The sequence below is a fragment of the Zalophus californianus genome, chromosome 15, assembly GCF_009762305.2.
Source record: "Zalophus californianus isolate mZalCal1 chromosome 15, mZalCal1.pri.v2, whole genome shotgun sequence".
Lineage (NCBI taxonomy): Eukaryota > Metazoa > Chordata > Mammalia > Carnivora > Otariidae > Zalophus > Zalophus californianus.
The window spans coordinates 34,226,750-34,242,002 of record NC_045609.1 but is presented as its reverse complement, the minus strand read 5'-3'; the positions used below and the strand labels follow the sequence as shown (position 1 = coordinate 34,242,002).

At 35.3% G+C, this 15,253-nt stretch overlaps 2 protein-coding genes across 9 annotated transcripts in view; both read left to right on the top strand.

The window, feature by feature from the left end:
* PPP3CB (protein phosphatase 3 catalytic subunit beta) overlaps window positions 1–15,253 on the top strand; it is a 53,217-nt gene that overhangs the window by 29,406 nt on the left and 8,558 nt on the right. For 3 of the 8 annotated variants that reach the window (XM_027588652.2, XM_027588618.2, XM_035724115.1), the window contains exons 10-13: window positions 6,198–6,275; window positions 10,646–10,672; window positions 12,711–12,795; window positions 14,632–14,729. In XM_027588652.2, coding sequence (XP_027444453.1) covers window positions 6,198–6,275; window positions 10,646–10,672; window positions 12,711–12,795; window positions 14,632–14,729 — 288 coding nt within the window. The remainder of the gene's footprint in view (window positions 1–6,197; window positions 6,276–10,645; window positions 10,673–12,710; window positions 12,796–14,631; window positions 14,730–15,253) is intronic. The other 5 variants (XM_027588663.2, XM_027588637.2, XM_027588672.2 and 2 more) reach the window with 3 other exon arrangements.
* Window positions 12,973–13,790, top strand: LOC113923726 (EF-hand calcium-binding domain-containing protein 10-like; the record flags this gene model as incomplete). The annotated part of the gene is made up of 1 exon (XM_027596810.1): window positions 12,973–13,790. A coding segment is annotated over one exon (399 nt), but the record flags the coding sequence as incomplete, so codon positions are not given.

The window sequence follows — 15,253 nt, the reverse complement described above, 5'->3', positions numbered from 1 at the left end:
CCAGTGTAGTTAATATACAGTGTTACATTAGTTTCAGATGTACAATGTAGTGATTCAGCAATTTCATATAGTATTCAGTGCTTATCAGGATAAGTGTACTCTTAATCCCCTTCACCTGTTTTACCCATCCCCCCAGCCACCTTCTGTCTGGTAACCATTAGTTTGTTTTCTATAGTTAAGAGTCTGTGTTTTGGGGTGCCTGGGTGGCTCAGTTGGTTGAGCGTCTGCCTTTGGCTCAGATCTTGATCCTGGGGTCCTGGGATCGAGCCCCACGTCAGGCTCCCTACTCAGTGGGGAGCCTGCTTCTCTCTCTCTCTCTCTCTGTCAAATAAATAAATAAAATCTTTAAAAAAAAAGAAAGCCTATGTTTTGGTTTTTCTCTCTCTTTTTTTTTTCCTTTGTTCATTTGTTTTGTTTTCTTAAACTCCACATACGGGTGAGATCATATATTATTTTTCTTTCTCTGGCTTATTTCCCTTAGCATTATAGTCTCTGGATCCATCCATGTTGCTGCAAATGGCAAGATGTCATTCTTTTTTAATGACTGAATAATATTCCATTGTACATATATATGTGTGTATGTGTGTTTGTGTGTGTATTTATAGTTATTTTCCACTCATCTGTTGAGGGACACTTGGGCTGCTTCCATAATTTGGCTGTTGTAAATAATGTTGCTATAAACATAGGGGTGCATGTATCCCTTTGTATTAGTGTTTTTGCATTTTGGGGGTAAATAGTGCGATTACTAGATTGTAGGGTAGTTCTATTTTTAACTTTTTGAGGAGTCCACAGTGGCTGCACCAGTTTACATTCCCACCAACAGTGTAAGAGGGTTCCTTTTTCTCGCATCCTCACCAACACATGTTGTTTCTTGTGTTTTTTATTTTAGCTATTCTGACAGTTATGAGGTAGTTTATCCTGTAGTTTTGATTTGCATTTCCCTGATGATGAATGATGTTGAGCATCTTTTCATGTGTCTGTTGGCCATCTACATGTCTTCTTTGGAGAAATGTCTGTTTATGTCTTCTGCCCATTTTTTAATTGGATTATTTGGGGTATTTTGGGTGTTGAGTTGTGTAAGTTCTTTATATATTTTGGATACTAGCCCTTTATCAGATATGTCATTTGCAGATATCTTCTCCCATTCAGTAGGTTGCATCTCAGTATGGATTTGATTTGCATTTCCCTGATGATGAGTGATATTGTTTACCACATTTTGTTTATCCATTCATTAGCTGCAAGACATTTGATTGCTTCCACTTTTTAACTATTATGAATAATGCTGCAATGAACATTCATGTACAAGTTTTTGTATGAACATATGTGTTTATTTTCTTAGGTATAGAACTGGGAGTCACATGGTAACTCTATGTTTAACCTTTTGAGGATCTGCCAAACTGTTTTTCAGAGCAGCTTTATAGTCCCATCAGCAGTGTATAATGGTTCCATTTTTTTCATATTCTTGCCAACATTCATTACTATGTTTTTTTTATTATAGCCATCATATTGAATATGAAGTTGTATCTCATTATGGTTTTGATTTGCATTTCCCTAATGAATAATGGTATTGAGTATATTTTTATGTGCTTATTGGCCATTTGCTTATCTTCTTTGAAGAAATGTTAATTTAAATCCTGTGTTCATTACAAAAAATTTTTTTAATTGAGGTATAGTTGATATACAATATTATACTAGTTTCAGGTGTGCAGTATAGTGATTTGACAATTATATACATTATGAATGTAATATAAATATATTTTTATATATAAATATAAATAAATATAACTTACCATAAATATAATTAACTACCTGTTACCATACAAAGCTATTACAATATTGTTATTATTTTTTTTAAAGATTTTATTTATTCATTTGAGACACAGAGATACAGGGGGAGAGAGAGAGAGAGAGCATGAGCAGGGGGAGAGGCAGAGGGAGAGGGAGAAGTAGGCTCCCCGCTGAGCCAGGAGCCTGATGTGGCTCTCGATCCCAGGACCCTGAGATCATGCCCTGAGCCAAAGGCAGGCTTGTCTCTTATCTTGTTGATACAAGCCACCCAGGCACCGCAGCTATTATAATATTATTGACTATATTCTCTATGCTGTACTTTTCATCCCTGTGACTTATTTTCTTTTATAACTGTCAGTTTGTACCTCTTAATCCCTTTTACCTATTTTGCCTATCCCCCATCGCCTCTCTGCCAGCCATGAGTTTGTTCTCTGTATTTATGAGTCTATTCCTGTTTTTTGTTTGTTTTGTTTTTTAGATTCTACATATAAGTGAAATAACATGGTATTTGTCTTTTTTTGTCTGACTTATTTCAGTTAGCATGATATCCCCTACATCCATCCATGTTGTTACAAATGGCAAGATTTCATTCCTTTTTTATGGCTGAGTAACATTTCACTGTGTATACATACTACATCTTCTTTATCCATTCATCTATCAGTGGACACTTATGTTGTTTTCATATCTTGGTACTTTAAATAATGCTGCAATAAACATAGGAGTGCATATACTTTTTTAAATTAGTGTTTTTGTTTTCTTCAGGTAAGTCCTCAGAATTAGAATTACTGGATCATATGGTATTTCTCTTTTTTGTTTATTTATATTTATTTATTTTTAAAGATTTTATTTATTTATTTGACGGAGAGAGAGCACAAGTAGGCAGAGTGGCAGGCAGAGGGAAAGGGAGAAGCAGGCTCCTCACTGAGCAAGGAGCCCGATGTGGAACTTGATCCCAGGACTCTGGGATCATGAATTGAGCCGAAGGCAGACGCTTAACCAACTGAGCCACCCAGGTGTCCCTGGTATTTCTGTTTTTAATTTTTTGAGGAACCTCCATACTGTTTTCCGTAGTGGCTATACTAATTTGCATTCCTACCAGTAGTGCGTGAGAGTTCCCTTTTCTCTACATTTTCGCCAATACTTGTCTCTTATCTTGTTGATACAAGCCTTTCTGACTATTGTGAGGTAGTATCTCGTGGTTTTGATTTGCATTTCCCTGATGGTTAGTAATGTTGAACATCTTTTCATGTGTCTGTTGGCCATCTGTATGTCTCCTTTGAAAAAATAATTATTCAAGCCCTCTGCCCATTTTTAATGGTATTGTTTGGGTTTTTTGATGTTGAGTTGTATGAGTTCTTTACATATTTTGGATTTTAACCCCTCATTAGATGTATCATTTGCAAATATCTTCTCTTATTCAGTAGGTTGCCTTTTCATTTTGTTGTTGGTTTCCTTCACTGTGTAAAAGCTTTTTAGTTTGATACAGTCCCAATTGTTTATTTTTGCTTTTGTTTCTGTTGCCTGAGGAGAGAACCAGAAAAATATTGCTAAGACCTTAAGAATTTGCTGCCTATTTTCTTTGAGTTTTATGGTTTTAGGTCTTACTTTTGGGTCTTTAATCCATTTTGAGTTTATTTTTGTGTATGGTATAAGAAAAAGGTCCAGTTACTTTTTTGCATGTAGCTATCCAGTTTGCCCAACATCATTTATTGAAGAGACAGTCTTCTCTATTATATGTTCTTGTCTCCTTGTTATAGATTGACAGTATAAGCATGGGTTTATTCCTGGGCTTTCTATGCTGTTTCATTGGTCTGTGTGTCTTTTTTGTGCCAGTACCATACTGTTTGATTAGCATAACCTTGAAGTATATTATAGGCCATTTGCTTATCTTCTTTGAAGAAACGTTCATTTAAGTCTTGTGTTCATTTTTAAAATGGTTTTCTTTTTTTAGTGAGTTGTAAAAGTTCCTTGTATATTCTAGATGCAAGTTCCTTAAGAGATATATCATTTATAAATACTTTCTCCTGTTCTTTGAGTTGTCTTTTCACTTTCTAGATGGTGTTCTTTGAAGCACAAGAGTTTTAAATTTTGATGAATTCCTGTTTATTTTTTGTTGTTGCTTGTGTTTTGGGGGTTGTGTTTAAGAAACCCGTTGCCTAATCCAAACTAATGATTTTCCTCTATGATATCTTCTAAGACTTTTATAGTTTTAGCTTTTACATGTAGGACTTGGATCATGTTTTTTGTTGTTGTTTTTGAGGAAGAGAGAGACAGTGGTGGGGAACTGGGGGTGAGGGGCAGATGGAGAGGGAGAGAGAGAAGCCCAAGCAGACTCCACACCCAGTGCAGAGCCCGATGTGGGGCTCAGTCTCACAACCCTGAGATCCTGACCTGAGCTAATCTGAAATGAAGAGTCGGACGCTTAACCTACTAAGCCACCCAGGCGCTCTGGTCTTTGATCCATTTTGAGTTAATTTTTGTATATGGTGTATAGTGGGGGGGTCCAACATCATTATTTTGCATGTAAATATTCAGTTGTCCCAGCACCATTTGTTGAAAAGACTGTTCTTTCCCACACTGAGTTGTTTGGCACCCTTGTCGAAAATCAGTTGGCCTTAAATGTGATGTTTTATTTCTGGACTCTTAGTTCTGTTCCATTGACCTATAATGACTACTTCATACTTTTTCTAACTTATGATTAGAATGCCTTATCTGCCGTCTCCACCTGACAAAGTCCTGTTGCATGATTCCTCTACCAGAAGCCTTCCTTTCCCCTGCAGGTCTTTTTGTATAACTCTGCATATTTACAGCATTGGGCTTGTCACTTTACTGTGGTATGTGTATGCATATGTATATCTCCTTTAGTAGTTAGTAAACTTATGGAGGGTAGAGACTGGACCTTTTATATCTGATTCCCAGAGCTTTAGCACAGTGCCTGGCATGTGGTATGCTATTAATACATTTATAGGAGGAATAATAGCAGTATTGAATTTTGCTTTGGATGTGTTCATTTCTAGGTATCATTAGGACATCCAGCGGCTAATATTTGATAGGCATTTTTATTTATTAATTGAAACTTGCTTATACCTTTTCTAAATTATTCATTTGTCAAATATTTATTGGATGCCTGTTGTGTTCCAATCGCTGTACTAGATTCTGAGGTACAAGAGTAAACAAAACATCACCCTACATTTATATAAATATAAATGCAATATAAAATTGTTTAAAATGGCTGGCAGTAAAACCATCAGGGAAATCCGGAGGCTGAAGGAAAGGTCAATACTGGTGATAGAGACTTTGGAATCATCTTCACAAAGGTGATACTTGAAACTGTATAGTTAGAGATGGAATTGCCAAGAGATTGAGCATATAAAACCACAGGAGATTGTGCAGAGAGAGTCTTGAGAATATCTGAATTTAGGGGGGAAATAGTCTGAAATGTAGGAAGACCAAAAGAGTAGAACCTTGCAAACTAAGGGAAAAGAGAAAGGGAAAATACGTAGAATGGTAAAGGAGTAAGCCTAAGAAAGAACCATGGGTTCAGGTGATTAGTTATTGGTAATCTTAAGAATTAAGTTTTAAGGGACCTGCTAGAGTAAGTTTTTAAAAAATTGAATCCTGGGGGCTCCTGGGTGGCTCAGTTAGTTAAGCATCTGACTTTTGATTTCAGCTAGGTCATGATCCCAGGGTTGTGAGATCTGAACCTTATATCCGGCTCTGCACTGGGTGGAGCCTGCTTAGGATTCTCTCTCTCCTTCTCCCTCTGCCCCTCTCCACTCACCCTCTCTCTCTCTCTTAAAAAAAAACAAATTCTGGGACTTTTTTGAAACAGTGAAACTGCTATGTGTTTTTTCTTACTCTGTAAGGAAATACTGTATCTATAAATGAAGAATTTAAATGTATACATTTAGATGTTATTCATCTTTGGGGGGGGGCTTCATTTTTTTTTTTTCTGAGACCTGAAAACTTACTCTGTACAGAATCTCTCTCAGACTTGTAAACCACTGAATTTCTTTCATTTTGAAAACCTTAGTATTTTTTTTTAAGATTTTATTTATTTATTTGAGAGAGAGCGAGCAAGTGTGCCCAGAGGGAAGGGCAGAGAGGGAGACAGAAGAAGAATCCCAAGCGGACTCTGTGCTGAGCTCGGAGCCCAACTCCAGGCTCAGGCTCAAGACTCTTGAGACCATGACCTGAGCTGAAACAAAGAGTTGGACACTTAACCTACCTAAGCCACCTAGGTGCCTCAAACCTTGGTATTTTTTAGTTTCTTCATTCTTGCTATCAGAATGTATTTCTTCTTGGGTTAAAAATCATTTGACCATTATATGAATAATTGGTGTTGGTACATATAGACAGTTGAATTTGGTCCACTAACGTGTAACTGTTCTTTTTTCATTTTTGAATAGTGACAGAAATGTTGGTAAATGTTCTGAGTATTTGCTCTGATGATGAACTAATGACTGAAGGTGAAGACCAGTTTGATGGTATGATTATTCATTTTACTATTTTTCATTGTGAAATGGTATCTTTTAACTGCCCAGCTTCAGTACACACTCTTTTGCAAAATGTAGTCATTGTTCTCAAATGACTGTGCCATTTGATAAGTGTCAAGACACTTTTTCAGATGCTGTTTATTTTAAGATTTTTTTTTAGCGATTTTACTTTTTTTCTATTGGTATGGGGAAGATGAATTTTGGGAAGAGGGAAATTTGGAAGAACAGAAGGAAAGGAAAATTGAAAGTACTAAAGAATGTGGTTCTTCATGAATATGGACACTGCTTAGAGGGAGGATAAAAATGCTTTTTGTTTTATTGGTACAGTCTTAGTGCATCAGAAACATACCTGAACCGGCAATGTTATTGTCACTCTTTTTTCCCCAAAACTAAGTAAAGTAAGCTGTTGCCAACTTATGAGTGGTTGTGTTCTAAGAGACCACCTATTGGTTTAGTTTGATTTTCAGAAGCATCTTTTCCATAGAAACAAGGTTAGATATGGCTGTTTGTTCTTATGTAAGCTAACCAGCCTATGTACTGATGTACAATCATAGTATAATTTAATACCATAAAAACAAAATTCCTTTTATTTTTATGTCTTGAAATTTTTATTTAAAACTTTTTTTAATTTAAAACTTTTAAATTTAAATACTTTATTAAACATGGTCTACATATTGGTACAACTTAATAGCTACATATTTCTAAATAATTTACCATAATTTTCATAGTTAATCTCATGTTGTTTGGCATTTGGATTGCTTTGTTATCCTTATTATGAATAGCATGCAGTACATATGTTTGTACAGTAGTTTTTTTCTTGGGATAAATTTCTTGAAGAGAATTACAGAATTAAATGTATGTTTTAGCTTCGTTATTTTAACTATGCACTGCCAGGTTACTTTGCAGAATTGGACCAATATGAAATACTTTTAGCAATGAATCCATAGACCTCTTTCTCCACAGGCCCACCTCATTGGGTTTTGGTCATTTTTACTTATTTTGCTTGGTGGCTACATACTAGTGAATTACACTTGGTTTAATTTACATTTCCTTGATTTTCTAATGATTTTTAATTAAAAAAAAATTACTGTCTATTTTTTCAAGTGTATAAACTGTATATCTCATTTGACTACTTAGTACAAGCTGAGTAAAAACTATTTAGAAGTTTCTTTGCTTACAAACAGGTTTAATTCTTAAACACTTTTGTAAGCCCATTTGTTAAAAGTACAAAGTGACTGTACAAGTGTCTGCTATTGCCATCTGTTGGTGGCAAGCAGAGATGTGCTTTTTACTCTGATTTATAGTTTTGTTAACTGAAATAAATTATATGCATTCGTTTTTGGTTTGGATAATAGGTTTTAATGAGTAATATTCATTTTTTTAATTTTAATTCTTTTGTTTGTGTAGAAGTTTTAGCTCTACCATATTTCATTATATTTGTCTTTTACATAAAATTTTTAAGTAGTTACAATTAAGTATTTTTTTCCCTATTCTGCTACCTTTTCCCTTTTTGTCTTGTTAGACTAGGTCTGGGTTCAGATTCTAGTTTCTCATAGTGGCTATATGACCTCAGGCAAATTACTTCGCTTCTCTGAGTCTCAGTTTTTTTATCTTCAAAATGAAGATAATAGTACCTACTTCATAATCTTACAGGTATTGATATAATGACTGAAATAATTTTTGGTTCATAGCTCACTAATTTTTTCAGATAAAGTTTTCTGTTATATGTCAAATTCTGTGAAATATCAAGTAGCCGTTTTAATTGGTATCTCATTAAATCCATACCTGCATCTAGGAAGTTTTGTTTAGTTTTCTAAACTAAGATCAAATCTCTTGCTCTATATAATTAGTTCATTTACTATAATTACTGCATTTAATATATTTAATGTACAGTATTCCATTTAAAATCACATACTTTTTCTCTGAAAAAAATCCTTTATTAAGTTAAATTAATACTATAGTATTTTTTATCCTTATTACATCTGGTATGTCTTAACATATTTTTTGTGTATAAGGTATAATGTATTAGTGGGTTTATCTCATGACAACTTGGATCAGCAGAATTATTTCCTATGGTAATTTTTATTTTGTTTTCCTTTTAAAAATGTCATTTGCATAAGGCTTGTTATTTATTTTTCTACATTTTACCTTTATCTCTTTTTATTTTTAACAAATTTGTATCAATATTAATAGTGTTTTTTTAGTAGTATTTTAAATAGGAGTGATGATAGGTAATGCTTTAGTCCTCTTCCTATAAAAAAAATTTCCTTGTTAAGTCTATTATGGTTGGTGTAGATACTTATGATTTATATGAGGATAGACAATCATTTTTGGGATTCAACCAGGAATACGTATAAAATTTTATTATATTCCAAATGAGATTTATGTATCTAATCAACATTTTCCTCTCAGTTATAAATTATGCTTATTTATCCACTTGTTATATCACTCTTGCACTCCAGAGATGAATTAAGTTTGATCATTAAAGAAGTGGTATAGTTTAGTGAAAAGGATCAATGGTCTAGCTATCCTGGCATTACCATTATGCTAGCTGTGTAATCTTGGAGAAGTTACTTAACTTCCCAGGATCTTCTTTCTCATCCATGGATTGAAGGAATAGAAAGGAAATAATTTTAAAAATTGGTAAGCTGTCATTTGTGACAGTGTTTCTACATGAAAATACACTGAGTTCCAGCTTTGAATGAAATAGATCTCCCTTCACTGCCAACATAGCAGGTATAATTACTCCTCATTTCTTCACCTTTCCATACCAAGTATTAGGAGTAAAGACTCCAAGAAAATTTTAAGAATATGAATCTGGGAGTTTGTATGGAGGAATGAGAATGGTTTGGGGAGACAATTGAGGAATGGAGGAAATGGGAGGAGATTAGGATAGATACTAGGATGGGATAGGGAAAAGAGCTACTGGAACTGGGTTTATTTCCCTTCCTTAATCACATTCCCGTACTTCTTTCCCTTAACTCTGTACCTCTTTTCTCCTTTCCTTTCACCACGATAGCATGCCTTTTGTCCTCTCCTTTTCCTTTTCCTACTCAGCAGTAGAACCATCTGATGAGCTGGGCATGGGGAGAAATCTGACTTAGAAAGAAAACTTGGTGGCATGGGGATTGCTGTGGAGGCCGAATAAAAGTTTAGCTTCTCTGTGGGGAAAGGGAGAGAGCAGGAATGGAGCTATCCCAGTGGGAGGAAGGAAAGATAGTTTTTGCATATTTAGGGCTGACACTGGGTAAAGGAATAATACTTTCTTCTTAAGTGATAATCTTTGGTATTCTGCATTGTTTAATGTATATGTGGAGTTATTTTTAAAGGCAAAAATTTGCGTAAACATTGCATGTGTAAGTGCAAGTAGCATTCCTTTTAGAGGTATTTAATCATTAAAGAGAATTTCTGAACGCTGATTTCTGTGATATTTAGAATGCATACTATTTCTTTCAGATATTTATCTTTTGTCTTGAGTTTGGTAAAGGAAATACATAATCCACATGTTTTACAGTTTTACTAAACTAAAACTTTGCATTTCCTATAATGGAATCATGTATCTCTGCATTAGAATGGAAGATATGGAAAGCTCAAATGAAACATTTCTGCTGCCTACTCTTAGAACTGTTACTTGCTTTGAAACAATCTGTTGCTATTTCTGCAAAAAGATGTCCCTCAAGCTCCCAGATTGGATTGGGAACAGAAAGCACATACTGTTGATCCTGAGTATGTGCAAAAGTTCTACATTCAGATTCAAGAAATTATGTGTTCTTGTTATTTATGGAGTGTGGGAGGCTTAGCCTTTCCGTTATTCGAAGTGGGTAAGATTTTCCACTGAGGTAGTTGATAAAGTTACCTACATTTCTCTGTGTATACTATAGATTTTGCCAGTGTTGGTGTCCTTGAAGAACCACATGAGTTTGTATATCATTTGTGTCATTACCCTTCACTTAACATACTCCCATGGGTGACACATTTCCTTAGGGGTATCAATATAAATGTGCGATTGTTGTTTGCACAGTCTTTTATCAGTCTTATGTGTTTTCACGTGTTTTTTTTCTGTCCCTAATTTGTCTACTTCCATCAAATATTATAGTCATTCTGTCCATAATTTCTTCTGAACACATATCTTTTAAGAAATCTTTCCTTTAGAGTTCTACCTAGTGGCATCCCTCTTTTATTCACCAGATCCTACAGTACTACATTTTTCAAATTTCGAATATGAGGGCCTTCATTTTTCTCCCTTTCTTTCTACATTCATTCTTCAGTACCACTGCCAAGTTAAATCTCTATCTTTTTATTTGTCTCAACCACCTTTTCTCCATCATTCACTTCCTTTTTTCTGGACTCTCCATCTGAAGAACGGCTCATATATGGCAATAAAAAAGGTACAGACCAGACAGAGTAATATTGTTTTGAAATATGACTTCATAAGTTATCCTCATGTCCATGTAAGTTAGCACATTCATTGAGTACCATTTATGCAGAGTCCTTTTGGGCCTTGTGCAAATTTAGTGTAAGTGCTATCTGAGATAGAATTTGATGTTTTTAGAAGTCATATTCCAAGATTTCTGTCTTTCTGTGCATGGAAATATTTTTCCCTCTTTTTCATTCCTCTTGTTTTAAAACTTCATTCTTTTGCTTATTTGTAATGTTTTGTACTTTTCCCTGCATGATTAGGGGTGTTTGATTGTCTGTCTTATTCCCCAGAGTAATTTTACTGTGGACATTTACTTTAATATTATGCATGATGTGTTTGTAGACTGATTTAAAATCCTGACTTGTATAGTGTTTTTATATTCCAGTGATTTTTTAAAATTTGAAATCAGTATAGTTTACATATTATTCAGTTTTACAGATAAATAAATTAAGGCTGAAAATACAAATGTACCTCATTGCAGCCATCCTCTCCCATCCCCATCCTCCTCTCCCCCAGTCTAGCTGTTTTTAAAATTCTGTCAATTTTAAAACAATGTTTATCTTAATTCATTCAAAGAAATCAGACTTACCTTATGTCCTTGGACAAAACAGTTAATAAACTTAGTTTCTTTGTCTCTAAAATGAGATTATACTTTGCAATATTCCTAATGTCTCTTCAAATTCTAATGTTTTATGATTCTGAGACTTTTAGTAATTATTTTTGGCATCTTAAAAATAGCTGTGTAGTACCGTAGTACCTACGCAGTTTTGAACTTGCAAAAGCTGTAGCTTCAGTGCTCATAATATTACTCTTTAGAGCATCATAAACATAGTCCTGGAACCTATTTTCTCTAAAATATGTCTTTTGTTTTTGTCTTTGAAATTGGATTTCTTTTCTGTTTCCTTGCAGTAAGGTCCAGTCATCATCTTAGTTTTTAATTATATAGTGTTTGGGGGCTGCTTGAATTTTAAATGAGATGTTGTAGCCCAGAAGACTTATGGTTGTTCAGATCTCTGTATATCCATGGCCCCTTTTAGTCTAGTCTCTTTAGCCTTTCCTTAACTTTCTCCTCAACCATGGTGCTTCTATATGTGTTTTCATCATGCTGAAGCACAGCTCTAAGGAACCACACTCTTGGGTCCAGAGTGATTCTGGTTGCTATATATAACAGGACTGAGATTGTTGTTCTTTCTGGAAGCCAAGGGAAGGAAGATACAACTTTGAGTTTTTCTTCAGCTGAAGATCAAGTTATTTTGATATATTCTCTTCTGTATCAGTGATAGGCAGTACAGCTAACCCTTTAGAGAGAAACATGAGTGATCCTTTAGCTGTGCTTTTTAGGGAATCTTTTTCATTGTTCACTCTCCTTGTGTCATACTCACCTAGGGATGTAAGAGCTTGTATATATTTGCATGACCTTGAGGACATTTAGTCCGTGAGATTAAGATGTGTGGTATTGTTGATATGCTGGTATCGTCCTTATTTCAGCGTCGTCTGCACAGTAGTTATTTCATACCATTGTTTTTAAACCCACTTAGAATAAAGAACTTACTCTGTCATAGTAAGATGGGATATTTCCAGCCTGCATGTCAGAGGCTTTTATAATAGTTAAACAGAGGCCTATACAGAGTTATTACCAATTCTTGTTTGTTAGTCTGCATGCGTAGGCCCTCATGAGAATTAAACAAAGACTATAGGATTCTTAGCATTTTTTTTTTTTGGGTCCTCTGGTTTGTGATACAAGTTGGGTTCTAGTTTCTTTCCCATTGCTATTTTAATGATTAGCAGTAGTGTGAGAGTCATAATGTTTGTGGATTACTTTTCATTTGTGTCTGTATCAGACCCCAGTATTAGACCAGGGCCGAGCTAAACATTGAAGGAGTGAGAGGCTTTCTGGTGGCAGAGAGTTTGGTGTTGGTTAAGATGAGCGTGGTATAGGTTAATAGAATGGTGCAAGTGTGGATGCCCTAAACTTGAGTCTTTTTTTCTATTTATTCCATTGAAAGTAGGTTCAGCTGCAGCCCGGAAAGAAATCATAAGAAACAAAATTCGAGCAATTGGCAAGATGGCAAGGGTCTTCTCTGTTCTCAGGTAATGATATATTTTCCTGACTATTTGCTTTACAGAAATTCTTTTATTGTACTTTGCTGTAAGCAGTGTCCTGTTTGACACCTAAAAGCAATTTAGTAGCATTCTTCCTATAAAGAAGTTAGTTGTACATTTACATATTGAAGAAGGGAACACAAGTCCCTTTAAAACTAGGGTCTTTGGCAGGTGGGCAGCAACAGGGAGCTGGAGGCCAAGAATTATTTGGAAAAACATCAGATTATGGAGTTGCTGAACTATCTCACCAGGGCCCTGCTCTTTTCCCGGCCAGAAAAGCCAAGAGAGTATTTAATATCTCTATTGGAACAACTGAGAATTGCCAAAATAACAGGCGTGGCTTTTCCTTTCTTTATGGATCACTCTAACATTGTGTCTGTGTTTGAGATGATGGACACTTCAAATAAAGGCACTATATCATTTGTGCAGTACAAAGAAGGCCTAAAAACCCTGGGTCTTTTGAATGAAGATGAAGTTTTAAAAGATGATGGACATGTAATAACTTTGGAAAAATTCAGATCTGAAGTGAAGAAGAGGACTGAGAAAATATGGTCAGCATTTTAATAACACCATAAGTCCAAGATAATAAATGATTCTATAAAGTTAAAAAAAAAAACTAGGGTCTTTGACCCTTGTGATTATTATTGCTCACTTTTAGGATGTGTTACCCTTCTGTGATGAACGTACTAGTTCTACACCTTGAAAATTAGAGCAGGATAAGAAGGAGAAGGTACCTTTTAGAGTATTCCTAATGAACTTGCTCGTCCATATAGGATGTTCCTTTTGTTGGAGCCACAAATTATCTTCTTAGGGTTAATTCAGGAAGACTAGGTTTAAAGGCACACATAAATGAGTCATTCCTTAAAAATTTGTTTGCAAATCGCACTACTGGGTATTTACTCCAAAGATACAAATGTAGTGTTCAGAAGGGTCACATGCACCCCAGTGTTTATAGCAGTAATGTCCACAATAGCCTAACTATGGAAAGAGCCTAGATGTCCATCAACAGATGAAGAGATAAAGAAGATGTGGTATGTACACACACGTGTGCACGCACGCGCGCACACACACACACACACACACACACATACTGGAATATTATGCAGCCATCAAAAAATGGAATCTTGCCATTTGCAACGACATGGATGGAACTAGAGGGTATTATGCTAAGCGAAATAAGTCAATCAGAGAAAGACAATTATCATATGATCTCACTGATATGAGGAATTTGAGAAACAAGATAGAGGATCATGGGGGAAGGGGAGGGAAAAATGAAACAAGACGAAACCAGAGAGGGACACAAACTATGAGAGACTCTTAATCTCAGGAAACAAACTGAGGGTTGCTGGAGTGGAGGGGGGTGGGAGTGATGGGGTGGCTGGGTGATGGACATTGTGGAGGGTAAGTACTATGGTGAGTGCTGTGAATTGTGTAAGACTGATGAATCACAGACCTGTACCCCTATGTTAATAAAAAATTTTTTTTTAAATTTATTTGCAAAACTGGTTATCTCAGACATTTGAAATTTACAGCATAGAAATACCATATTTTCTCAATTGTATGATTCTCATTGATGATGAATCTCATCATATATTTAATAAATCTTTTCAGAAAAAACAACATATGCCTCAGTTGTAAGGCATACCCTCTTATACTGAAATATTTAAAATATGGAACAATGTCTTATCTTGGAATTGAGGAAAATATGGTAATAACAATGAATGTCATAAATTATATACATGGCCTACCTCTGGGCCCCATCTCCTCTTTTAAACTAAGAACTTGTTGGAAGTCTCTGATACCTGTTATATCTCTTTGCTATAGGGAGGAGAGTGAAAGCGTGCTGACACTCAAGGGCCTGACTCCCACAGGGATGTTGCCTAGTGGAGTGTTGGCTGGAGGACGGCAGACCCTGCAAAGTGGTAATGATGTTATGCAACTTGCTGTGCCTCAGATGGACTGGGGCACACCTCACTCTTTTGCTAACAGTACACATAATGCATGCAGGGAATTCCTTCTGCTTTTTAGTTCCTGTCTCAGCAGCTGACACAGGCAGAATACTATATGATAGGTAGTGTCTGGCTAATAACCTGACCAGGGCAGAAAATTGATAGAATGGGTATTCCTTTCAGTCGAAAATAATGGTCAGTCTCTCAGCTTTCAATGAAATGATATGGGAGCAGCTCATATCATAATGTCTAAATATTTATTTATTTTTGTTTGTCTAATGCACCCTTTTCTTTTAAAAGCCCCAGTTTCAGAATGTGAATCAAGGATATCCATATTACTAAAATGGAAATGTAATTCCAAGTTTCTTATTTTTTATTTTTTTAATTTATGTAATTGTATTAGACTATGCTTATATTTTCAGATACTTAATTTTAGAATTAACAATCTGCTTGGGCCCCAAACCTTACTTATGCACTTCACTTGCCAAAAGATTTGT